General features: G+C 43.0%; 1 protein-coding gene across 19 annotated transcripts in view; it reads right to left on the bottom strand.

Annotated features, from left to right (window-relative positions):
- The window catches only part of NRXN1 (neurexin 1), a 1,652,744-nt gene that overhangs the window by 978,950 nt on the left and 645,836 nt on the right, over window positions 1-27,958 (bottom strand). For 11 of the 19 annotated variants that reach the window (XM_078649604.1, XM_078649606.1, XM_078649614.1 and 8 more), the window contains 2 exons: window positions 23,498-23,521; window positions 22,383-22,544 (listed from right to left, as the gene is read on the bottom strand). In XM_078649604.1, coding sequence (XP_078505730.1) covers window positions 22,383-22,544; window positions 23,498-23,521 — 186 coding nt within the window. The remainder of the gene's footprint in view (window positions 1-22,382; window positions 22,545-23,497; window positions 23,522-27,958) is intronic. The other 8 variants (XM_078649608.1, XM_078649609.1, XM_078649617.1 and 5 more) reach the window with 1 other exon arrangement.

Here is a 27,958-nt window from a genome sequence, read left to right as displayed (position 1 = left end):
TATGTGTAGGGTCTTGCATTCAAAACTGTAAGAATTTCCTTGAGCAAGCCTAATGAGATTTAGGTATTGAACTACTCTGCTAAGCATAGTTAAATACTATGCTGGCCAGATTGTAGTTCAAAGCCTCCCTCTAAACAATAGACCAATTTAAGTGGATAGCCAGCCTTCTCCTGGGAGAGAATGATGGAAATCTCAATCAGGTGATTAGCTACCTCACCCTGACACATCTGGTCATGTTGTTCTCATAGAGACAAAGGGGTGTCAGACACAACTCTGAAGGCAATCAGACAAGCGTTCCCTGTTTAGTTTTTGTAAGGAACAAACCACATCTGGCAAGGAGGAGTCTGGCTTAGAATAAGCGGTCCTTCTCAACCTTAGTTGAAATTGGCATCTTGAAAAATCTTTTTAAAATCTTGAAAAATCCCACACTGCTGTACAGGGTTGGCCAGCCTGTGGCTTGCACCTAGGTAGTGGCATTTATGGATGGAGAGGTGATGAGTGAGCTCTGGATTGGGTAAGGACACCAATCTTTTAAACTCTCCACCTACATTTCTAACCCCCTTTAAAATAGAACGGATGGGGAGAAGAGTGATGAGACAGAGAAAAAGACAGACCAGTTGGTTTATGAATCCTCACCTGAAATAAAAAATCTTTTAATTATTGGACTTTCTTTGGACTCTGTTTCCAGAGCAAGCCTAGTGAACCCAATTTCTAACATCTATCCTGAATGAACATTTTCTTATCATGAATCAATGAAACTATCACTTTAAAAGAATCACATGCATTTGCTTTAAGCTTTGCGTTTCAGAGGTGCTAAAACTGTTTAAAATCAAAATGTGACATTCCTCTCCTCCTGTGCAGATATAAAATTGTAACACACTTTTTCCGCTGGCTATGGGCACCACAACATCCTCCATACATGTACTATCCGATCTTCTTATTGATTCCAAAAGCATTCCATAGAAAATTAATGCAGTGGCATTGTTCACTGAAATAGAGCAACTGTTATATCAATATGATTCTGATGGTTTAGAATCATGGACCCCCATGGATTTTCATATTTTAAATTGGGTGTAATGAATTGCCAGTTCTTGAAGGTAGTTGTAACATTTGCCCCAACTATAAAACCCATGTTTGACGTTTGACAGGTTCCAATGTGCAAAAAGTAAGCAGAAAGGTGTAACAAAAACATCCCATTCCTCAGTCTTCTACAAACCAGAGAAAGGGCTAAAGGCAAACGGTTTCTCAGCTTTCCTGGTATAGCTTGTCCGACCAAGGGGTCCCTGCCTAATGAAAGTCTTCACATTTCTGATTCTGCTTCAAAAGTTTGAAAAGTTGCAGTACTATGGATATTTTTATGCAATTCCCTTCAGTTTCCAGAAAAGTCAATGTATTTCGGTGTTTGGAGCAAACCCATCAGTCAATCAACTGAATTGAAAATGTGAATACCTCAATGTCTTTAGTACCTAATCGCCATATTGATGCAGAGCTTTTAGTGAATCCCTTTCAAGGAAGTCAGAGCAGTTAGAGGATGGAGGACAAATGGTGGACGTATTACCATCTTGTTTTGTGGTCAGTCAGGTATTCCTGAAACATTTTTATGGAAGGTTCAGCCCAAATTGAGAAGAACAGGCTGCATTATGTTTAAAAGTTTCTCATAATCTCAAGGAATGGTAGAAACCTTATTGTAATTTGTCAGGTGTTCAATTTAAACAAACAGTCTTTACCTTGAGAACACAGACCAATGCATTATTGATTTATTGCTACTAATGTTTTAATCAATAAATCTTGGGGATTGAAACTGATTTTCCAGTTTACCAGCTTTGCTGGTGAAGCTGTAGTATGAATTGAAGTGTTTGTCATCAGAGGGCGGTAGCAAGACACAGTTTAAATGTTGTGTATCATTTGCCACCAGCACTTAGGGTTTTAATCCCAATGAACATATTAACACTTCTCTATTAGCTAAATAGGACATTTTGCAATTACATTTCTATGTTTGCTTCTGGTATTTTGCCTGTTTTTCTATCATGATTGTGTTTGCAGGAAAACCCGATTAAAGTGTCTTAGTAATTAGGGTTGACAACCCTTTTTTAAGAGTATCTGATAGATGAAAACCCCATGGTCAGTTCTTCTTTGGCAGCTTTAAGTGCATTTGCCAGTCATTTACCTCAGCAATTAATCTCCTCGTTTGCTATTCAGGCTGAATAAAGTCTGTGATTCCATTTTAAGAGTTTGGAGGTTTGTTATTTGCAGTGAAGGATTCATCCTTTGAAATAGTCTCTATTATTAACTATTGTATGCTTCCAGTTTTGCTATGTAGTATTTCAATTTGATTATGCTAATTAACTAACTTTAATGTTGTTTATTTTTGAGTGTTAGTTTACTCTTTATGCTATCCACTTTTAAATGGTAATGTTACATTTATTGTGATTTATAATTCCAATTGCTGGGCACTGTCCTCACAATCAACAGAAAACAAATTAAGGAATGTCTATGAAAAAGTTACATTAATAAAAACATTTCATTTTACAATTACTAGAAACATAAATTAATTTCAGCTTTGTTTCATCATGCTTTACACATGGAGTGCTATGAAATGTACTAAAAGGACCAATAACGTTGGCGTCCTTTGACAAATCTTCACAAACCTTTTAAAACTAGTATGATGCTCACTTCAGCTGCTGTTTAAAAAGTTTTGTGGTGATCTGTCAAGCCGGGGCCAAGAAAAAGGGGGGGTCCCTAAAATACATTTTCCCCATGTTAATTCTCATGGAAATTTTAGACACTAGTACATCCCGAACTGCAGAATAACATAACTTCAAATTTGGCAGAAAGATAGTTGTTGGTCCAGAAAGTGACCATTTTATAAAATGGCGTAAATCCTTTCAGTAGTTTAGGAAATATTAAGGAAATCCACATTTCTAGATATATGGACATGGCTCCTCAGAGTATCCAATTGTCCTCGTGCTCATAACTGATTGGCTACCAACACTTCAAACCGGGAAGTGTTGGCAACTATCTTGGGACTCAGCTTGAGCTGAGTCCCACAAAAAAACATTTTAAAACATGAGAAGATGCAAGGTACAAAATACCCTGACCCCCTATGCCTCTTGAAAGGGTCATAGAGGGACACTACCGGGGGAATTATTATTATTTTTTTTAAATAAAAAATGCAGTGGGAGTCAAGCTTGAGCCACGGCTCCTGCTAAAAACGAATAAAAACAGGAAGCGCATGTTAGGTCCCAGGGAATGCGCAAATATATGATGGAAGGGGCCTGCAGGCTCCCTTCCTAAGGCTTATAAAAGCCCCAGGGACAGCCATCTCCCGGGGTACTGGTTATAGTATGCTGTGGTGTCCTCAAATGTCTCCTTGCCCTGGGGACCACCTCCTTTCCATTGCAAATGTCAAATAAATGTGGGGGACCCTCATGGCCCCCGCAGCCCATATGGACCACCACCTACTCATTGCACTTAAAATCATGTAAGCGGGTGGGCCTGCTGGGCCGACCTGCCCCAGGGGGATTGCCTTCTTCCTGGGTGTACCTAAAAGGGTATGTGGGGGGAGCCCCCAGGGACTGCCACCTCCCTGGGGCTCTACACCATTAATGCGGGGGGCATATGGCTTTCCCCACAGCCACAAGGACAACCTCTGCCCTGAGCAATAGATAACAGTAATGCAGGGGGCCCGTGCCACCAAGGGGACCTCCATCTCCCCGGGGCAATTTATTAAAAATAAGGGGGGAAACGAAGCCCCTCGCAGCCCAAGGAACCATCATCTCCCTGACCCCCAGACTCCCTACATTAATATATTAATGTAGGGGGTCTGTCATGGACACCCCGACCCAGGGACCACTACCTCCCCAAGGTTAACTTCTATAATGATGCAATTTATGGCCCTGGGGAGGGCAACCCCCACAGGACTGGCTCCTGGTGTGTCCTGAGGTGCCCATCCCCAGGCCATAGCTGTTTGTTATGGCATGGTGGGAGCTTTAACCAATTACGCCAAGCCACAGCAAACACTGAAAATGCTCATGATCACTGAAAGCAGAGCATGTGTCTGTTTTTTCTGACCACTGTCAATGAATCTTTAGCATCTCCCTGTGTCTGAAAACAATGCTGCCTCCCTCATGTGGCAGGGAGCCGGAACGGAATGCTGGGGCCTTCAAGCTCCCCCCATGGTTCCAGCACCCAAAAACAAATTGCCATGCCCCAGGCAGAAATCGCACCGTGGAAGGGGGCTGCATGGTGCCCCTCTCCTATCATAAATTAAATTAAACCAAAAAGGCTGGGCCCTGGTGGATTGGGTCCCAAGGGTATAAATAAGTACATGGAGGGAGGCCGCTCGTCCCCTCTCCCCACTGCAATAAGGCCTGGCCCCAGGTATGGGGTCCCCGGGGCTATAATCAGCCTGTGGAGGGGGTCTGCACAGCCATACACCCCTAATAAAGAAAAATTATTTTAAAAAGGCTGGGTCCCAGAGGATGGAGTTCCTGGGGTCACAAACAGTCCAGGGAGGGTAATAGTGCATCTCCCCACCCCTAATAAAAATATATTTTAAAATAAGGCCAGCCCCCCGGTAAAGAGTGTCCCAGGGACAAAATCAGCATGAGGAGGTGGGCCACGTGGCTGTCTCCTCTAATAAAAAAAAGAAAAAAGGCCAGTCCCAAGAAAGTCACCTGAGGCCCCGCCCCCTTTCTTAACCACTCTGCAAAGGGGCCTCCTGCTGCACATCTTATTGGGGGATGAAGTCTGCTTGGCTGGTGAGGGTCCTTTGGGGCTAGTGACCCTTCCTGCTACCTCCAGTAACTCTCACACAGTGGGATTGGTGAGAGCTCGAGGGAGTCCCTACCTCCTTTCTCCACTAATCTGCAAACATGCGTCCTATTGGTTCAAGATAAAGTCCCCGTGGCTCCTGAGGGTCCTTGGGGGCCAACAACTCCTCCTGTTACCTCCAGTAATTCCAACACAGCTAGATTGCTGAGAGGTCATCTGAGGTCGCTCCCTTTCTCCACCATTCAGCAGGCACGCCTCCTGATGCTATAATGGTTGGGGGATGAAGTCCCCTAGGATTCTGAGGGTCCTTAGGGGCTAACATCCCCTCCTGTTACCTCCAGTAAGTCCCACACAGCTGGAATGCTGAGAACTCATAGTTGGCCTTGCCCCCTTTCACTACCACTCTTCAAACATGCCTCCTGGTGCACTACGGGTTGAAGGATGAAGTCTCCTTGGCTGCTGAGGTTCCTTGGTGCCAACAACCACTCCTGTTACCTCCAGTGAATCCCACACAGAGGGATTGCTGGACCTCATAGTTCCACACCACTCTGCAGACACGCCTCCTGATGCAATAATGGTTGGGGGATGAATTCCCCTCGGATGCTGAGGGTCCTTGGGGGCTAACATCCTCTCCTGTTACCTCCAGTAAGTCCCACACAGATGGAATGCTGAGAACTCATAGTTGGCCTTGCCCCCTTTCACTAACACTGTTCAAACATGCCTCCTGGTGCACTACTGGTTGAAGGTTGAAGTCTCTTTGGCTGCTGACAGTCCTTGGGGCCGACAACCCCACCTGTTACATCCAATAAGTCCTACACAGGAGGATTGCTGAGAGATTGTCAGAGGTCTCGCCTCCTTTCTCCCCACTATGCAAACGAGCCTCCTGATGCACTACTTGTTGGGGGACGAAGTCCCTTTGGATGGTCCATGGGGGCCAAGAAGCCCTCCTGTTATGAGCAGTAAGTCCCGCAAAGTGGTATTGCTGAGAGCTAATCAGAGGCCCTGTCGTTTTTCTCTACCTCTCTACACATGTGCCTAGTAGTTTTAAAAAAACTAGAAATTCAGTTAAAAAACCAAAGGTTAGAGGGATGGTATAGTTAGGAAATAGAATTTACAACACCTTAAAAATTCCATTAAAATCACAATGGTTTCAGGGATGTTATAGATAGGAAAAAGAGTCTTAAAAACCATTGAAATTCACTAAATATACCAAAATTTACAGGGACGTTATAGTTAGGCTCAGATATCATTTGTACAAAACCATTGAAATTCATTCATTATGGTTACCTGAGCTAACTATAATTTATGCCCCAGCAATTCACTGCTTAAGACCTCACATATTAAATCACTAAATCACTCATGACATGGTCAGTCACACCACTGACTGTTTTTTTCAGTGTGCATATATATATATATATATATATATATATATATATATATATATTAAAGTCCACAAAGCACCCACGTGCAGCACGCACTCCAGCCAGCTCTCTCCAGGTAAGGGAGGGAAGCGGGTACAACCAACGTCAGCAGAGCCTGACGCGTTTCGGGCATCCGCCCTTCATCTGAGGCTTCTCTGCTCTGAAGAAACTGCCAACATCAGGATTGCAGAAAGTAGTCCCTTTATTTATTGCAACATCCATCGCAAGGTATTCTGGGATCTGCAGTCCTACCATAATAACACCCAAGTGGGCTGCAGGCAGTTTTTTTCAGAAAATGTCACAATTCACGGGTGTCCCGTAAATATCCTTCCCCGTTCAAATCTTGAGCCTAGCTGCTCTACTCCGCCGATAAACGTACCAGCAGAAGAGACGCTTCATATGCGGTGGTGCGAGCCCCGGCCGGGTCGGCCGTCCAATATTAAAGTCCACAAAGCACCCACGTGCAGCACGCACTCCAGCCAGCTCTCTCCAGGTAAGGGAGGGAAGCGGGTACAACCAACGTCAGCAGAGCCTGACGCGTTTCGGGCATCCGCCCTTCATCTGAGGCTTCTCTGCTCTGAAGAAACTGCCAACATCAGGATTGCAGAAAGTAGTCCCTTTATTTATTGCAACATCCATCGCAAGGTATTCTGGGATCTGCAGTCCTACCATAATAACACCCAAGTGGGCTGCAGGCAGTTTTTTTCAGAAAATGTCACAATTCACGGGTGTCCCGTAAATATCCTTCCCCGTTCAAATCTTGAGCCTAGCTGCTCTACTCCGCCGATAAACGTACCAGCAGAAGAGACGCTTCATATGCGGTGGTGCGAGCCCCGGCCGGGTCGGCCGTCCAATATTAAAGTCCACAAAGCACCCACGTGCAGCACGCACTCCAGCCAGCTCTCTCCAGGTAAGGGAGGGAAGCGGGTACAACCAACGTCAGCAGAGCCTGACGCGTTTCGGGCATCCGCCCTTCATCTGAGGCTTCTCTGCTCTGAAGAAACTGCCAACATCAGGATTGCAGAAAGTAGTCCCTTTATTTATTGCAACATCCATCGCAAGGTATTCTGGGATCTGCAGTCCTACCATAATAACACCCAAGTGGGCTGCAGGCAGTTTTTTTCAGAAAATGTCACAATTCACGGGTGTCCCGTAAATATCCTTCCCCGTTCAAATCTTGAGCCTAGCTGCTCTACTCCGCCGATAAACGTACCAGCAGAAGAGACGCTTCATATGCGGTGGTGCGAGCCCCGGCCGGGTCGGCCGTCCAATATTAAAGTCCACAAAGCACCCACGTGCAGCACGCACTCCAGCCAGCTCTCTCCAGGTAAGGGAGGGAAGCGGGTACAACCAACGTCAGCAGAGCCTGACGCGTTTCGGGCATCCGCCCTTCATCTGAGGCTTCTCTGCTCTGAAGAAACTGCCAACATCAGGATTGCAGAAAGTAGTCCCTTTATTTATTGCAACATCCATCGCAAGGTATTCTGGGATCTGCAGTCCTACCATAATAACACCCAAGTGGGCTGCAGGCAGTTTTTTTCAGAAAATGTCACAATTCACGGGTGTCCCGTAAATATCCTTCCCCGTTCAAATCTTGAGCCTAGCTGCTCTACTCCGCCGATAAACGTACCAGCAGAAGAGACGCTTCATATGCGGTGGTGCGAGCCCCGGCCGGGTCGGCCGTCCAATATTAAAGTCCACAAAGCACCCACGTGCAGCACGCACTCCAGCCAGCTCTCTCCAGGTAAGGGAGGGAAGCGGGTACAACCAACGTCAGCAGAGCCTGACGCGTTTCGGGCATCCGCCCTTCATCTGAGGCTTCTCTGCTCTGAAGAAACTGCCAACATCAGGATTGCAGAAAGTAGTCCCTTTATTTATTGCAACATCCATCGCAAGGTATTCTGGGATCTGCAGTCCTACCATAATAACACCCAAGTGGGCTGCAGGCAGTTTTTTTCAGAAAATGTCACAATTCACGGGTGTCCCGTAAATATCCTTCCCCGTTCAAATCTTGAGCCTAGCTGCTCTACTCCGCCGATAAACGTACCAGCAGAAGAGACGCTTCATATGCGGTGGTGCGAGCCCCGGCCGGGTCGGCCATCCAATATTAAAGTCCACAAAGCACCCACGTGCAGCACGCACTCCAGCCAGCTCTCTCCAGGTAAGGGAGGGAAGCGGGTACAACCAACGTCAGCAGAGCCTGACGCGTTTCGGGCATCCGCCCTTCATCTGAGGCTTCTCTGCTCTGAAGAAACTGCCAACATCAGGATTGCAGAAAGTAGTCCCTTTATTTATTGCAACATCCATCGCAAGGTATTCTGGGATCTGCAGTCCTACCATAATAACACCCAAGTGGGCTGCAGGCAGTTTTTTTCAGAAAATGTCACAATTCACGGGTGTCCCGTAAATATCCTTCCCCGTTCAAATCTTGAGCCTAGCTGCTCTACTCCGCCGATAAACGTACCAGCAGAAGAGACGCTTCATATGCGGTGGTGCGAGCCCCGGCCGGGTCGGCCGTCCAATATTAAAGTCCACAAAGCACCCACGTGCAGCACGCACTCCAGCCAGCTCTCTCCAGGTAAGGGAGGGAAGCGGGTACAACCAACGTCAGCAGAGCCTGACGCGTTTCGGGCATCCGCCCTTCATCTGAGGCTTCTCTGCTCTGAAGAAACTGCCAACATCAGGATTGCAGAAAGTAGTCCCTTTATTTATTGCAACATCCATCGCAAGGTATTCTGGGATCTGCAGTCCTACCATAATAACACCCAAGTGGGCTGCAGGCAGTTTTTTTCAGAAAATGTCACAATTCACGGGTGTCCCGTAAATATCCTTCCCCGTTCAAATCTTGAGCCTAGCTGCTCTACTCCGCCGATAAACGTACCAGCAGAAGAGACGCTTCATATGCGGTGGTGCGAGCCCCGGCCGGGTCGGCCGTCCAATATTAAAGTCCACAAAGCACCCACGTGCAGCACGCACTCCAGCCAGCTCTCTCCAGGTAAGGGAGGGAAGCGGGTACAACCAACGTCAGCAGAGCCTGACGCGTTTCGGGCATCCGCCCTTCATCTGAGGCTTCTCTGCTCTGAAGAAACTGCCAACATCAGGATTGCAGAAAGTAGTCCCTTTATTTATTGCAACATCCATCGCAAGGTATTCTGGGATCTGCAGTCCTACCATAATAACACCCAAGTGGGCTGCAGGCAGTTTTTTTCAGAAAATGTCACAATTCACGGGTGTCCCGTAAATATCCTTCCCCGTTCAAATCTTGAGCCTAGCTGCTCTACTCCGCCGATAAACGTACCAGCAGAAGAGACGCTTCATATGCGGTGGTGCGAGCCCCGGCCGGGTCGGCCGTCCAATATTAAAGTCCACAAAGCACCCACGTGCAGCACGCACTCCAGCCAGCTCTCTCCAGGTAAGGGAGGGAAGCGGGTACAACCAACGTCAGCAGAGCCTGACGCGTTTCGGGCATCCGCCCTTCATCTGAGGCTTCTCTGCTCTGAAGAAACTGCCAACATCAGGATTGCAGAAAGTAGTCCCTTTATTTATTGCAACATCCATCGCAAGGTATTCTGGGATCTGCAGTCCTACCATAATAACACCCAAGTGGGCTGCAGGCAGTTTTTTTCAGAAAATGTCACAATTCACGGGTGTCCCGTAAATATCCTTCCCCGTTCAAATCTTGAGCCTAGCTGCTCTACTCCGCCGATAAACGTACCAGCAGAAGAGACGCTTCATATGCGGTGGTGCGAGCCCCGGCCGGGTCGGCCGTCCAATATTAAAGTCCACAAAGCACCCACGTGCAGCACGCACTCCAGCCAGCTCTCTCCAGGTAAGGGAGGGAAGCGGGTACAACCAACGTCAGCAGAGCCTGACGCGTTTCGGGCATCCGCCCTTCATCTGAGGCTTCTCTGCTCTGAAGAAACTGCCAACATCAGGATTGCAGAAAGTAGTCCCTTTATTTATTGCAACATCCATCGCAAGGTATTCTGGGATCTGCAGTCCTACCATAATAACACCCAAGTGGGCTGCAGGCAGTTTTTTTCGGAAAATGTCACAATTCACGGGTGTCCCGTAAATATCCTTCCCCGTTCAAATCTTGAGCCTAGCTGCTCTACTCCGCCGATAAACGTACCAGCAGAAGAGACGCTTCATATGCGGTGGTGCGAGCCCCGGCCGGGTCGGCCGTCCAATATTAAAGTCCACAAAGCACCCACGTGCAGCACGCACTCCAGCCAGCTCTCTCCAGGTAAGGGAGGGAAGCGGGTACAACCAACGTCAGCAGAGCCTGACGCGTTTCGGGCATCCGCCCTTCATCTGAGGCTTCTCTGCTCTGAAGAAACTGCCAACATCAGGATTGCAGAAAGTAGTCCCTTTATTTATTGCAACATCCATCGCAAGGTATTCTGGGATCTGCAGTCCTACCATAATAACACCCAAGTGGGCTGCAGGCAGTTTTTTTCAGAAAATGTCACAATTCACGGGTGTCCCGTAAATATCCTTCCCCGTTCAAATCTTGAGCCTAGCTGCTCTACTCCGCCGATAAACGTACCAGCAGAAGAGACGCTTCATATGCGGTGGTGCGAGCCCCGGCCGGGTCGGCCGTCCAATATTAAAGTCCACAAAGCACCCACGTGCAGCACGCACTCCAGCCAGCTCTCTCCAGGTAAGGGAGGGAAGCGGGTACAACCAACGTCAGCAGAGCCTGACGCGTTTCGGGCATCCGCCCTTCATCTGAGGCTTCTCTGCTCTGAAGAAACTGCCAACATCAGGATTGCAGAAAGTAGTCCCTTTATTTATTGCAACATCCATCGCAAGGTATTCTGGGATCTGCAGTCCTACCATAATAACACCCAAGTGGGCTGCAGGCAGTTTTTTTCAGAAAATGTCACAATTCACGGGTGTCCCGTAAATATCCTTCCCCGTTCAAATCTTGAGCCTAGCTGCTCTACTCCGCCGATAAACGTACCAGCAGAAGAGACGCTTCATATGCGGTGGTGCGAGCCCCGGCCGGGTCGGCCGTCCAATATTAAAGTCCACAAAGCACCCACGTGCAGCACGCACTCCAGCCAGCTCTCTCCAGGTAAGGGAGGGAAGCGGGTACAACCAACGTCAGCAGAGCCTGACGCGTTTCGGGCATCCGCCCTTCATCTGAGGCTTCTCTGCTCTGAAGAAACTGCCAACATCAGGATTGCAGAAAGTAGTCCCTTTATTTATTGCAACATCCATCGCAAGGTATTCTGGGATCTGCAGTCCTACCATAATAACACCCAAGTGGGCTGCAGGCAGTTTTTTTCAGAAAATGTCACAATTCACGGGTGTCCCGTAAATATCCTTCCCCGTTCAAATCTTGAGCCTAGCTGCTCTACTCCGCCGATAAACGTACCAGCAGAAGAGAAGCTTCATATGCGGTGGTGCGAGCCCCGGCCGGGTCGGCCGTCCAATATTAAAGTCCACAAAGCACCCACGTGCAGCACGCACTCCAGCCAGCTCTCTCCAGGTAAGGGAGGGAAGCGGGTACAACCAACGTCAGCAGAGCCTGACGCGTTTCGGGCATCCGCCCTTCATCTGAGGCTTCTCTGCTCTGAAGAAACTGCCAACATCAGGATTGCAGAAAGTAGTCCCTTTATTTATTGCAACATCCATCGCAAGGTATTCTGGGATCTGCAGTCCTACCATAATAACACCCAAGTGGGCTGCAGGCAGTTTTTTTCAGAAAATGTCACAATTCACGGGTGTCCCGTAAATATCCTTCCCCGTTCAAATCTTGAGCCTAGCTGCTCTACTCCGCCGATAAACGTACCAGCAGAAGAGACGCTTCATATGCGGTGGTGCGAGCCCCGGCCGGGTCGGCCGTCCAATATTAAAGTCCACAAAGCACCCACGTGCAGCACGCACTCCAGCCAGCTCTCTCCATATATATATATTCACTGAAAAAACCATAGGTTATAGACCATATATAGTTAGGAATTAGCATTTACAAAACCTTGAAAATTCACTGAAAAAACCATAGGTTATAGACCATATATAGTTAGGAATTAGCATTTACAAAACCTTATTTTACTCACACAAAACCATTGAAATTCCATATATAGTTAGTTGCACTAACTATATATCGCACACCCGCAATCCACTGCTGATGATGTCACATATTACATCATTCATGACATGGTCAGTGACATCACTGATGACATCACTGATGACATCTCAAATGACATCACTGATGACATCACTGATGACATCACTGATGACAACATCCAGTGACTGTATGTTTCTGTAAAGTTAAAATGTGTCTTACATATTGAAGAATGAGTGGAAGTATAAGTGTCTGGACAAAGGATTTAGTAGGTGCATGACTGAATGTATGAGTGAGTGATTAAATGTGTCTCACTGAGTGCATGGGTTAGTGACTAAACTGTCTTAATTTGTGCATCATTATGTCTGTTGTTCTGTAAACTGCTGCATGTGTTGATCAGTAGCTATATGATTAACTATGGGTTACTGATTGATTGTCCAAGTATTTGTATGGGAGACTGAGTGTGTGTGTGGCTGGCTGGGAGGTGTGTGACTCTGTGCAGATCAATGTGTACTTGTATCAATGATTGTAGAAGAAGGTAAGTATGTGTTAGTATATGTGTGAAAATGTAAGGTGCTCTATGTTTAACTGTATAGACAAGAAAATGGAAGTGTCATTGATTCTTTACAGGACTGACTAGGTGTGTGAGTAACTCCATGGATGAGTGGCAGACTGTGAGTGTCTGTATAGGTGTATGAGTGCATATGATAGTGTTGTAAAGATGAGTGATTGTATGTATGAATGATTGTATGGGTGAATGAGTGAATGTGTGTGTAGACATAGGAATCAGTGAGTGCGTATGTAGTAACTAGTATTGGTGTGTCAATGGTTTCAAAAATTATACTCTGTATTTAACACTGGGTGAAACAGAGGTTATATTAAAATGTGAGGAGATGCATTGTATTGTCACATGAATGATATCATCAGTGATGTGGTCATTGATGTCAAATGAGATGTCATCAGTGATGTCATTTGAGATGTCATCAGTGATGTCATCAGTGATGTCACTGACCATGTCATGAATGATGTAATATGTGAAATCATCAGCAGTGGATTGCGGGTGCGCGATATATAGTTAGTGCAACTAACTATATATGGAATTTCAATGGTTTTGTGTGAGTAAAATAAGGTTTTGTAAATGCTAATTCCTAACTATATATGGTCTATAACCTATGGTTTTTTCAGTGAATTTTCAAGGTTTTGTAAATGCTAATTCCTAACTATATATGGTCTATGACCTATGCTTTTTTCAGTGAATTTCATTGGTTTTTTAACAGCTAATATCTGTAGCTGTAAAATGTATTCTTCTTTAAATCCAAAAATATATTTTATATGTTTATGAATAATTTTTTTTAAAAATATTTTTTTTTCTTCGTTCCCGCTTCGCGAATCGGGAAGCTTCCCGTTAGCTGACCTTGATGCCGCGAAATAGACCGCGAGCCGGTAAACGTTTCTTTACCGCAACTGCCGCGTTAGAAAACAACATCGTGACGCCTCCCGTCCGCATGACGTTTCACGTTGTCGCGTGATACGTCATATGACGTGCTACGTTAGCGAACTGGTACGCGAAGCGAGTCGCAAAGCACAGGTTTCTGGAAGCAAACCGGGAGGCCCTGCAAAGCGCTTAACGTAAACACAGCAGGTCATGTGACTTGGTAATAACACTTTTCATTGGTTCATTTCACTTTTGGTTTCCTTATGATGTAAGACTAGGTCATATAATCTAAAATGAACACTTTTCATTGGTTGAGAACTCTTGTTTTTCCCAAATGATGAAAATCCCTCCTTCTTTCCTCACTCTGACTTTCATCATTGTGAGAGAAAGACCCTTTGTTACCAGTGAGCAATGGCTTCTTTAGTAGCTTCAGCTGGTGCTTCCCCACCACCTCCACCACATCCAAGGAAGAGTGGACCACCTGCTCAAGTTATAATTCAACAAGAAGAGGAAGAAGAGGAACAGGACGACGAGCACGAAGAGAGGCAGTTTTTGCCTGAGGAGCCCAGGACGTCTCACCGGAAAGAAAACTTCATTTGGCAATTTTTTAAAATTCCCAAAGGTCAGAAAAAAGTAAATGCAAGATACGTAACTTGCCTTATATGTCAAGATAGACTGTCCAGAGGGACCGAAAAAAAATACAGTTTCGGAAACTACACAATGCATCGCCATATGACTAGGTGGCATCCTAACAACTACAGTGCTGCACAGTTTCGGAACGACCTAGATAATCTCCCTATTATGGCCAGAAGATCTGTTGTACCGGAAGTAACGGGACCAGAGGGCAGGGAGATGGTGCCAAATATACAAATGAGATTTGGTGAAGTAAAACACGTCTGCGTACATTGCGATGGATTCATTTGCTACGGAGAAAGAAGCATCACTCTGATCAACAGAGCTATTGACTATCATATGCAAGTTTGTACGAAACGCCCAAAATAATAAATACTTTTTTTTTGTTTTGTTGCTCCTGTTGAGCCCTTTACAATGAATCGTTTTCATTGCCCCCTCCAAGAAAAACCCCAAAAAATATAAAACTGTTCAGAAAAATTCAAAAAAAGTAAAAAAAATGTTCAGAAAAATAATTAAAAAAATATAAAACAAAAACAATAAAAAAAAAGTTCTTTTCAGAACTACCTCCCCGTTATTAAAAAATTGGTACAATATTTGGAACTGTGCCAACCTCTATTTCTCGTAGTTCGCTTCCCAGTTCGCTCGCCGGTACGCGAACCGGAAGTGAACCAAAATTTTTTTTAAAAAAAAAGAACAGTAAGTATAAGGGAAGGAAACAGACACTTATGTTAAAAGAAAGACAGCTATAAGGGAGTAAACTAGAGATACTATTACCCGTAATCCACTGCTGATGATGTCACATATTACATCATTCATGACATGCTCAGTGACATCATCAGCAGAGGATTGCGGGTTTTTTGGCAACGTGCCTTATCCACGGTTTAATAACGCTGCCTTTTGCTTTATATAAGTTTTCAAATTGTATGAAATATATACCAATAGGTCGTTATGAACCTTTAGGTAGTGCTTTTCTTCATGAGGTCTGGTCGCTTCCATACACATACAGATGTTTCAAAGATGATCAAGAAGTTTATCTGAATGGAGAGGAATGCACTGAGACGCCACATCATTCACTAATGTGTAGGCACATACAGTTACACGGTTCATGCAACAAACACCGACCAAATATGGCTTGCGTGTTGCAAGGCACGCCAGTTCCTGCTATCATCCCCACGTTCAAGTTGTTGGAAAATGGTAGTTATTTGATGCTCAATAATGAAGATTGTTCTGGGTTAATTAAAAGTATTCCTTTTATCGTAACAGTAAGTGAACGGGTTATTTGCTGCAGAAATGTTCTATTTCCTCCCACACATGAACATAGGGAGTTTTCAATCTCGCCACAAATACCAACCTTGGGAGCAGATTTCAACGGCATGGCAAGAATAAGAGCTCTTTTGTCTCAGAGAGAGGTGGCCTTGAGTTCGGCCCGTGAAACTTTCGTGCTTCACATAGCGAACACCCGTACAGAGGTGCAGACCCTTTTCAATACAGATTTGCCTTTCCATTTCAGCAAGATGGTTCGGACTATCTTTAACGCGTCCTCCACAAAGGCCCTGGCGCACTTTTTTAAAGTTGTTACCAGTGGTCTCGTGACTTCATTTGAGAAAATCTTTGGAGTCATCCCTGCTTTCTTTCATTCTATTTTTTCCACTCTGCTTCGTGGATTCCCATTTTTACTTGCATTACCAGCGGACGCTCTTGTGCTTTTTTACATTTTTAAATATGGATGTCCCTCCTGTGCAAGCTCCCGCCCTGCAGCTGCTGACACTGTTCCGCAATCGCATGCTAGAATATTATGGCACAATGCCGTTGGCGATATTAAGCACGGCATATGGATTATCTTTTCGATTCTCCTACTTCACCTGTGTCCAGCCTGTATTTCACTGCCTGACCTGTGATTTCGATTGGGCCATTGATTTGTGTCTCTGCGGACCGGTTTCTCCTGACGTCGACTTTAATCAGCTGATGACTCCTATCATTACTCACGAGTTGGTTTGTCCTGGCGAAAGGATTATGGCTGTGGCATTGATGCATGGACTAATTGGTCCCTGGAATTTACTGGCGGCAACACAGTCTTTCTTGGAACAGAGCTTTCTTGAAAACCCACCGAGCTGTCCTCTGATGGTGATAGAGGATCCGGTGCTGGGAGAGCACGTAAGTTCTTTTCCGCTTTTAAATTGGATGGCTGAACTCTTTTCGGATGAAGACGGTGACTTCCTATTGGAGGCTGTTGCAGCTTATTTTGCATACACAGTTATGTCATAGACCTTTTTCATGTTTGATATGCTGAGTACTAGCATTTCATTGACAATTCATTGACTTATTTGTCAAGTTTTTATTATTTAGCTTGCCTATTGGCTTAAGACTCGATAAAGTACTTGGCTGTTTTATTTTTCTTTAGCATTAAATTTTCCTAGTTTTTAATGCTTTACCTTGCGGACCGTCCACATATAAACTTGCAATCTGCTCTCATGAGATGGCACTTCTATTATCTTATTCAGTTCGTTTCCGGATCATGGGGAGGTGTCATCTAGGTCCTGGATATCTTTACACCGTGTTAAGTTAGCATGGGCTCATTACCGGTTTAAACGCCATTTTTCCTTTTTTGCAACTTCTGCACACGACACTTAGTTGTTGCTTTAGCTTTCAACCTAGTAGTTCATCGTGGTTTACATGAGAATAATATGTTCTTGCTCTACTATCTGCTTTGCTTGTTAAACTATATCTGTACAGCGAGTGCTGAAGTTTCAAGAACAACACGATACAGAATTGTTATGAGGTCTGATCTCCACGACTTCATACTCATAACATAAGTGCAACTTCTGCCAATTCTGGGCATGAGGCGGGTTTTATATTGCTTTGCCGAACACACATACACAACAGTTGATGCGGTTCACATGAAGAGAGAGCTGGTGTATGCTGATGTGATTCCTACAAATCTAAGACACTAAAGTATGGGCACGCCCTAAACCAACACAAAGAGACCTTCTTAGCAAATAATATAATATGTGTATTAGGGAGGGTGAGATATAAGCAGCCGCGGGCCGTGGAGGGAGTTACGGTGGGGCAGGGAGGCGGGGAGGGGGAGGGGGAGGGGCAGGGTGGAGCCCTCTCCACCCTGCCCCTCCCCCTCCCCGCCTCCCTGCCCCACCGTATCTCCCTCCACGGCCCGCGGCTGCTTATAAGTGTTGCTAACTCTTATTCATTTACAGCATGTTAACATACTGTCACCATTCGCTTTTTATGTACTAGTAACTATGCTTGTAATTTTGCTACTGATAATATGTGTACTTGTATTATCTAAGATACTACGCCTGAGAAGACGGCATTAGTAAATAAACATTTCAAATACACATGTGTTCTTCTTAACTCCATGTTCTGGTTTCTAAGAAATATATAACGACCGACTGTTCATGAGTTCCACGTATCCTGAGGTACTATAAGTTCATATTCTGGATTGTCTAAACATTGAGAGTTTGTTATATCCAATGTTACACTGTACCTAGCTTGCTAAGGGGTTTTGATTACTAAGGTGAGTTTTGGGACACCCTAATTCGCCGAGGTTCCAATCCTCTGTCCACAGTTCTGTGTGAGAACAGAAACCCTGCGACAGGGGCACCCCTGAGCCTTGCTGGAGCTTCATCACACTTGCGATACAACTCCAGCAATGCGCCACCTTTACGGCACAGATACGTCACGCATCTGTGCTGTTTTTGCCCCATGATGCGCCGCATTGTAAATGCAGCACACCATAGGTGAGGAACAGCGGCACAGAATGACTAACACATCCCTGGTGATGCGCCAGTGATCATAAATCTATCCCTATGCTTCTTATCTTGTTAGAGATGAACCGCCATATGTATCATCAAAGTTTTTTGCATTTCCTAAATAGCAAACTTTAAGGAATAAATAGCGATTCTTTACCATTCCTAGTTTGCGATGACCTATTTGCTAATTACAAATTACCCATTCATTTCCATGCAGCAGGAGGCCCATAGGAATGAAGGTGCAATTTGCGATTAGCAATTACCTCATCGCAAATGACGAATTTTTCCGAGGGTGCAGGGGTGTCTCAAGAACACCCTGCTGCACCCCCGAAAAAGAAATTTGGGGGCATATGGCGCACATAAATTTTGAAAACATTCCTTTACCTCAAAAACGATTTTCTTTTTTTTTTATATATTCATACTTTGAGTTTCAAAACAGTCTCAGAAACACACCAATTTGTCTTCAGCAGAGCAAAAGGTATGCACTCCAGAGTCTGCAGCTATCAAAAGCACAGAAATGCTGTAATTCCTCACACATATCTCTCATGTCACACCAATCAAAACTCTTCCCTCACTTTTTTTCAAAGCAAAACCCTGCCCCCTCTCTGCTTTTTCTGCATAGCAACCACCTCTTGCAAGACCTCTGGTGTTTCCAAGTTCACACAACAATGTTGCAATTGAACTCTGAACTCTCAGTGCACCTGCATATCCAGAGCATTCTTTCATTTAATGATTTTTTCTTCGCCACTCAAAATACATCTTTCAACGAACTCATCCATGCACACTAACTTTCTGTTTTCAGCAATCAAAATCCACCAATCACTCTTACTGCTTCATTAACACAGAAACTCCTCAGTTTTTTTCATTTTACACTCTCATTTTTTCAACTGCCATTTCATTGCCACACTTCATCTGACTGCAGGAGAACCTTCTCTCGCCATGTTTTCTGTCTGGATTGTTGGACATAGTTATATCTATTGGGTTCAAAGGTACGCTGAAAACAGGAATTTACCTAACCTCAATTTACAAGATGTGGAAATTAAGTGGTTTGGCCACAGAGGATTAAAATGTCACCAATTGATACCATTGGTGAAAACCTTTATGCATTTGCCAAAACCTGACCTGTTAATTGTGCACTGTGGAGGTAATGATTTGGGCACTTTGACTGGGGTAGGTCTGGAAATGCTTTTAAAGGACACCTTTGAGCAATTGATGGCACTTTTTCCTCAGACTGCCTTGGTATATTCAAATATATGCCAAAGACAAAAATGGAGGTGGTCGAACCAATTTTGTCCACAAATTGAGAAATCGAGGAAGCATGTAAACAAATCTGTTTCAGCTTACATGAGAGACCATGGAATGGGCTCCCTGTACAACAATAACTTGCGTTACTACATGCAAGATATCTACAGAGGAGATGGAGTTCACTTCTCAGATGAGGGCAACAGAATTTTCACTCTGAATTTAAGACTGTGCATTGGTACCTACTTATAAGTACCTAAATGTACCATAAACCCAAAAGCCCTTCTCAGAGCTACCCTACATCTGATCACTCACAATTATTATTTTACTCTAACTTTTTTCACTAATTTTCAAGAAAGTACGCTCCCCAGAACGCTTCCCGGTTCGCGAACCGGGCGCACTCCACGCAAAAAAACTAAAAAAAGGTATATTTTTTTTTTGCCCTGCGAGACCCTTTCAAAGCCTCCACATCAAACCTAGGGGGTCAGGGACGATCTACTATGCCCCCTTATGGTCATTTGCCCCTTCGCTTTGGCCTCCTCTTGTCTCTCGATCCTACCGAGAGACAAGATGGCGGCCGCTACGGACTGTTTGGAATGTTTACAGACGCCGAAGAACCAATCAGCTTCGCAAACCTCCGTAACGCGAAAAGTACACGAAGCGGAGCGCTGTTACAGATATATATCTTTTTTTGAACGTTAATTTCTCAAAATCCACTGGAGCACATATATTGAGACCTAGCAAAGGTACATCGGGCTACCAGTCCCTAATATTTTACCAAGTTTCGTGCAAATCCATTTAGCCGTTTGATTTTTATTATAATTTTTTTTTTTGCCCCGCGGAGCCCTTTTAAAACCTCCACATCAAACCTAGGGGGTCAGCGAGAATCTACTATGCCCCTTATGGTCATTTGCCCCTTCGCTTTGGCCTCCTCTTCTCTCTCGATCCTACCGAGAGACAAGATGGCGGCCGCTACGGACTGTTTGGAATGTTTACAGACGCCGGAGAACCAATCAGCTTCGCTTCACAAAGCTCCGTTGCGCGAAAAGTACGCGTACTGGAGCGCTGCCCGGTCCGCTGTTACAGATATATATCTTTTTTTAAACATTAATTTCTCAAAATCCACTGTAGCACATATATTGAGACCTACAAAAGGCACATCGGGCTACCAGTCCCTACAATTTTGCCAAGTTTCGTACAAATCCATTCAGCCGTTCGGGCTAAAAGTGAGGCCAACCGCCCTATGGAAAACTCAATGTTAAAAACACGTTTTGGGACCCCCCTTGTTTCTCGGCCCCCCCTTGACGAACCCCCCCCAAATTTTCAAGGGCTGCTCAGAAACAAAATGTGCCATTTTCCTGAAAATTTCAGCCAATTCCGTCCACAAACGCCAAAGTTATTAGACATAGAATTTTCAAAAATCCCATAGAGAAAAAATCCTAACTATATATACCTACTGGCGACCGCCAGTAGGTAATATATATATATATATATATATATATATATATATATATATATACGTTTGTCTGCCTTCACGTCACCTGCAATACAGAAAATGTCCATTTTCACAGAATGCCGTCTCCTGAGTTATTACTTTTCTGGGAGGGTAGATACAATCACTGCAAGGCCTGTAACACAGTCTTGAATACACAATAATACCACCTCAGATGTATACAAGAAGAAGATCACTGCATGTTTATAATGATTTGCCTGTGTCCCCTTATGTATGGAGGAATTGCCATCTTCCCTTTAAAGAAATAAATTGGAACACCCGAGGGAGATAAGGAATACTGATGTTATTGCATTATGTTCTGTTGTTTAGCTTACAAGCAACAAATGCTTCTACATTTTGAGCCCAAAATAAGCAGATGCTTTGAAACTTCCAATAAGAAGCAACCATTTATCACTGTCTAATATGGTAAAATAGTGTTGGTTAAGGTCAACTACTGAAATCTCTGGCCATTTCAAAACTGTATCATAAACAGATATGGTCCTGTGTCTTTAATTAAGAGCGTCAAGTGCTCACTTTATGTTGCTTACTTTATGTGATACAGCAAATACTGTGTTTAAGACAGTCCTAGAAACACACATGTATACCAGAACATAATTTCCCATAAAAAAACTGCATGACACAACATGACAGGTTCTAAAGAAAGAATGGGAAAATATGTGAACAAATGAATGGAAAAATATGTATTTAGCAATGTTAGCCCTTTCATTTGATGCAGCACAGCAAGTTGTCTTGCTGCATTGAGTTGTGACAAATCTTTGTGAATCTGCCCCACAGCCTGTGTATCCATGTGCACACCTTGTTCCTTTGTACATAGCACCATGAATTGAAGTATTTCTACTTCATACCTGAAGAATTACTTAAGGTCCTTCACTACCTTACTGAAAAGCTGATTGAACAGAGGCAATTCTTTTTAATGAATTGATATATTTGTTTGCTAATAAGGTTATGAAAATGCTAAAAACTCAATCATATGATCATTTGTCACCATCCTGCCTCCCTATGGGTGCTTTTTTAAATAAATGAAGTTTCTGACTTATTTCTCAGCATAATCCAATTATACTGATAACACATAAAATAAATACTTTCCTTTTTGAAGACTTCAAAATGACATTAAAGATAGTCGTTTTGTCAAATTTCTACCTTTCTGCTCAAGATTCAAGATCATGTCCAGAAATGTTAGCTACATTGTACACATTTTGGTCACAGATATTCTAAACAATTTCTAAAAAGTCAAACATTTATCAGGTACTCAACACTCTTAAAAATTTGACTCTAACTTACTTAAGAATTATAGAGAACACGTTCTTTTATGCAGAAATGACCATAAAATGCAGAAAGTTGAGTAATGCTTTAGACTGTCCTGTAGAGTGGAAATTTCCAATTTGTTGAGGTTTAACCTTATTCTATTAGCATTGCTTTTAGAGCAATGATTGCCTAAACAAACAGCCCAAATACATTGCAATAGCTAGTATTAAACAAAGATGTAAACAACTGTCAGTATTGACTTATAAGATAAATAAATTACCTCTTTGAGGCAGCCCATGAAGTTGTTACTGACTGGTGACCCTGGGAGGTCTGCTGTACTGGGACTGCCTCCAACATAGAAAAAGTCATCTGATCCCAACATGGTGTAGTCTTCTTGCGTGTAGCCTGTTGTGGTCAGTATTCCATCCACTGAAATTGTCACCTAGATAACAAAGCACAGGGAAAGGACACGCTATACTCAGTCCTACATACTGCACTTCTGGGTTGTGCCTGATTTTGAGACCTATGGTGGAAGCCCATTTTCATGTCTGTTTCATGTTTGGTCTTGGTATCTATGATTTGACTACCCCTGATAGCGCTATACTATTTCAGCTGTTGTCTGATTATTGAATTAGTGTCAGCGTTGTCCCTACAGCAACTGAACAGTTATTTAGCAGACACAAAAATGGTGTTAGTAGAATGTTTCCTAGGTTAGTTTAGCTGATGTAAATATTAGTAGGTTATGTAGTCTGTCAAAGACTCATAAAAAAACACATGCACCTAACTAACATAAAAGAAGCGCAGGCACTCTAAGCACCATCACTGTTTGCACATGACACAAGGTGAGCAGCCGCTTAGTAGCATGCAGGAGGCTAACACCATGCAAAAAAGTAAAATGTAAGAAAAACTAATCAACACACTTGTGAAACACACTGCAATGTGCATAAGCCACACCGCACAGATAAGAACAAAAAGGAAATGGAGAGGAGGAACCGAATGGCTTGTGATGGAGTAAGGATGAATGAATGAATGAAGCATCATTCCCAATGCGATCATCCATGCCATGCGTTATGAATGGGTTAGAACTGGCCGAGCCAGTGAGCACTCAGGCCAGCCACAATTTAGCCGTATCCGTGTTAACCACAGCTTGATGCAAACGTTTGGACGTTAACGATGCCCCTACATGTGAATTAAAAAAAAAAGCATAATTGGACAGGAACAGGTTAAATAAGGAGGCCAACAACAGATGAATAGGAGTTGAAAGTAAGCAGAAGAGTACCAACCGCAGTTCCTCTTTTGTCAATGATGTCTACAGTTAAAAGAAAGAAAACACACGGCAAACCCAAAATAAGAAACAATTAGAATGATATCTACCGAACAATGTAGTTTGTTTACCATAGCGTGTCCAATGCCTGAGTGCTTTGTGGAGAAGGGGGGAAAAAGGAAATTAAAAACTGTGAACAAAATAACGATTGTTACTCTAAAAATATGATGGTTTCTACCATGTTAGTACATTACTTTGATTCAGGTAACGGTTAGTAGAATGAAACATTCCATGAATGACATGTTAGTTATTAAGCATGTTAGTAACATATAAAAAGGGCAAAATAAGTTTACAAGAAAAAAAAGCAGACTAACAAAGAGGCCTCCACTGAGGTAACAGCAGAAGTGTTTGTCCTGCAAATATTTTGCATAACTTATCAGCTCTGTACTGAACAAAAACAGACACACGGTCACATTAACCCTTATCTTCCTAAGCTGGTTGTAACTGGTAGACATCTAAAATGGCTGAAGGCGTCTACGCGCCTGAAGCTTCTCAGCTCACCAGTCCTGACAGTGGAGCCCCAACTTTCCCTGGACAAATTTTATAGGAATCTGTGAGCGTCCCCTACTAATAAATTTACAGCGAAGGAGTAATCCTTTTCAAACTCAAAACTTCCATTTTTATATGGATAGAACTTGGGGTCGCAGTTTATGGCAGCAAAACAGAGCAAAACGACCCTGACAAACTGAATAGGTTAAATGGATCTCTGCTCCTGCCCTGTCAAGCATGCCCTAGTAGATTTTTCTATGCCCGCATCTGTGATGAAGACATAAACACATATGTAGAGCTCCTGTATATTCTAGTTCATCAAATCGGAGCCCATTGCATGAGCAAAGGCAAATCTAGAAAGTGGACCTTCGGGAGCATTTGTAAGGTAAAACAGGGATGTGGTTAAAAATAGCTAATTTGCTTATTCAAACAAGTTCCTCTCTAAAATGTTAGGATTAGTGTTTTAAAAATACAGTAATACATAATATTTAGGAAGAATGTTTCAATGTAATAAAAATATTTTATCTAAATATAACATTAACAGGCTAAAAGATATACAGCTAAATTAATATCACATATTAAGTAAATAATCCTTTCATTAAGTGTCTCCTTTATGTTTTGATTTTGAAACAAACACTTTTCTAACACTGTAAGTTTCCTTTAAAGCTATGAAGTTAGGGAACGGCTCCTTACCCGTAACCCTCAGCGTTTGAAACTTGTATTATAAGGACACAGAGAAGGGAAAGAAGAGGTTAGGTTAGTCACTGAACAGGTAAACCGCAGCAAGAACCTTCATGTCAGCTGCATTTATTTAAAAAGACAAAATATTTAGTATAAGTCAGAGGCATGCAGGGTTACAATAATCCTAAATTATTTAACAGTGATATCAATATAAATGAAGTCAGTGTTTTAGGATTTGCTTTTATTCCCCCCTTAACGTTCTTTTGCTTCTGATACATGTAAAACAATCTAATGTATTATTTCAGTAAATGAATAGGTTGTTTAGGGATTGAGACACTCTATTGTCTTAAATTATATGTATCACAATTTTCCATTTGGATGTAAATTGACTTATATCTGTAATTTTGTTCCATGACAAATCCACCCTGTCTCATAGCGAGGCCTACAGATCCCCTGAAAGAGGAGGCCGGTACAGTATAAAAGGTTTTCTTTAAAGTACTAATTTTGTGTTCAAAAGCTTCCTGTGTGAATTCCTTGGCCCTGTACATACAATTAGACGGTAGCTAAGCTATGTAAGGTGGCCAGGATTGTATCCCTGTAGAATTCGAATAAGTCGAACAGAAACAGCATTTAATTGTTTAATTATTTGCTAATGAAAACTTTCAACACATGAACACAGAATAAAACTGAACCCAAGGATTTTGCTATCTATTTTTTGTTTGCCAGAATTGGCTGTACTTCGAAGAGAACCTACTTTACCATGTGTTCAAAGACTAGGAACACCCTGGCCCAATTTACAAAAAAAAGTAGAACATCTGCTAAAGGTAATCATTTGAGCTGGTGCACATAAGAAAGCTTTTGGGGTATTGCAAATATTGACAGTAGGCTAAATGAAAAGCTGTGACAGTTACCAGTTTTTTATCATTACAACTAGCAATATCATGGAAAATTGCTAGATCCCCAGTGAGAAATTGTAACTAGGATACAATCTTTTTGTTTTTTTGTCTTTTATTTTCAATTTGTAGGAAAAAAAACATCCATGAATAGGCTTGTTTTTCTATACACCCAGGAACTGTTGGGGGTTCCAGTACTCTTCATACCCTGGAGGAGGGTTCACTCCTGCCAATGTTGCAGCAAATTACTGAAAATGTTCTGGGTGGGAAAGCATTAGAGAGTAGGTTGGGAATTTCCAGAATTTCCCGGCATGGCTATTTAGAAAACTCTGAAGTCCAACAACTCATTGTTCAATCCTGCTCAACACCCCTTGCATGGCATGTACTACTGTGTAATCCTAAATATTATGGTGTACAATTATGCAGTATTAGAACATAGGAATGTTGGTAGCTCCATTGAAAACAATGGAGTGCTCCGGGCTTATAATGGCTCGTATAAGCCCGGAGCTCCAACATTCCAATATTTCTTCAGGGCGCCTGAGGGGATTTCAATCCCCTTGTGCTCCCTGAAGGCTTTGTTTTGTTTGTTAGAAGATTCTGTCCTCTAGTGGCAGAATGTTCTAATAGCCTTATAGCCCTTCATAGCTGGGCTATACCGGCAATGAAAGTCCCGCTGCTTTGTTAAAGTCGCTCACCTTCGGCTAGGGCTTTTAACGCTGCAGTGAGTCTTTAATAGCCGGTGGGCTATAATGCTATAATAAATGTTTTCATACATTCTAGATATCCATTTGTTTATTCCAGACAGATGTAAATAGAGCCAGTTTCTGCTGTACAAGCAGGTTAACAGCAAAAATGAGTTTGTGAATTGGGCCACATATCTCTTTGCCATCCCCCAAATCTTGCCCTTCAATGCCCTTATGGAGTCCATATTGAGGTGTTCTTTCATGTCTCGATTCAAGTCATTTATACAGTACCCAGTGCTTTTTTATATGATTTTACTTGGAGTATTTTATTCAGTTACTGTTAGAGCCAATTCCTGGACTAAACAAAAATAATAAATACCTTGCTATATGGAGCTTCCAGATATTATGCAGCACACTTCTTCCAGCTGCAGAGAAATGGCTTTTCACATTCAATCTTACTCAAGACTAGTTGCACATTATAATGCAGCACAGTAATTGTAAAGAGGGTTTAAACAGTGGCTAATTTTTATTTGTATATGGCCCTGGACTGGGTCAAAGCACAGTCACTTCAGTTACACAGTGCTCTTCTCCTCCACAGAAGCACCACAGTGACAACTGATTGTTCAACCTTAGGGAAAGTGAGCAGGTGAGTGTAAGAAACCTAATTCTCAACGAAGGAGCACCAAGAGCTCTGAATGGCTGACCGGTCTTCTAGACATCTATGTCTCCATTTCAAACTCACTCTAGTCTCTTTACAAGATGGTGAAAGTTGGGTTATTCTGACTCATTGACATTTTTTTGTAGCAAAAACAGTTGGTGTATCCCATGACCTTTTAATTTGTAAATAGGTTATAAAATTAGCCCTTGTGCATCCATTTCTTCTATTAATATGTAAAATGCTGATAAAGCTGTGTTCTCTGTAAATTATTATTGAGAGACATGTTTTGCCCATTGCATTTGATGAATGAATGTTGGGCAAACAGTAAACCTAAAGAGGACACATAGAGGGTAATTAGCTTTTGCTATGATAATTTTGTTATCTCCAGGTAGTGGGCAAGGTTGACCTTGGGAATGGCGACCTTAACAACACATAGCCAAGGAGTGAGAGAGCCCCAATAAATCATTGTTACAGGTAGAATAAGGGACAAAGAGCATCTTGCTTCTTTGAGCTGTTTAAGTCTACTATCTGGCTGATTCTACTTTTCAATTCTGATTCAAAAGGGTGGATGATATTATTTTCTGGACATTCTTTTTCAGGTGAAATTTATCTGGCCTCAGTTTCATATTCCTGACAAGTCAGAATATAATATAAAACAAAACTTATCACTTTATGTCAAGTTGTAAGATTGCATTGCACTACAGTACCTAGTGGCACCCTTCGGCTGCTTCCTTTGTTCCTTGTTTCCAACACCTTTGCTAGTGTTAAGATATTCAACCATATGTGTTATATTTGTTGTATTAGTTATTAATGTAGTGTCAGTCTGCATAATTAACTAGGTAATCGTTAATTATTATGTAAAAAATGCAAATACAAGGAGAGGGTAGATATAAATACAATTCATGAATAAGTAGATTTTAAAATCGAGCACATGGTCAAGTTGTGATAATATATTTTGGAGGTTTTGTGGTGTAGAAGCTACATAGCTGATTCTTCATCCAAGAAATCAAGTTCTGAGTATCTTATCAAAACTTTGATAGGTTACTTTTATTCCTTTGTTCGCATTCCCTTAGCTTTCTAAGTGGGGGTGTTTAGAAATATACTCACCACCTCTGTAAAGGGGTAAGC

Source organism: Lissotriton helveticus, chromosome 6 (genome assembly GCF_964261635.1).
Source record: "Lissotriton helveticus chromosome 6, aLisHel1.1, whole genome shotgun sequence".
Taxonomy (NCBI): domain Eukaryota; kingdom Metazoa; phylum Chordata; class Amphibia; order Caudata; family Salamandridae; genus Lissotriton; species Lissotriton helveticus.
Note: the sequence above shows the minus strand (reverse complement) of the source record. Positions and strands in the feature narration are given on the sequence as shown.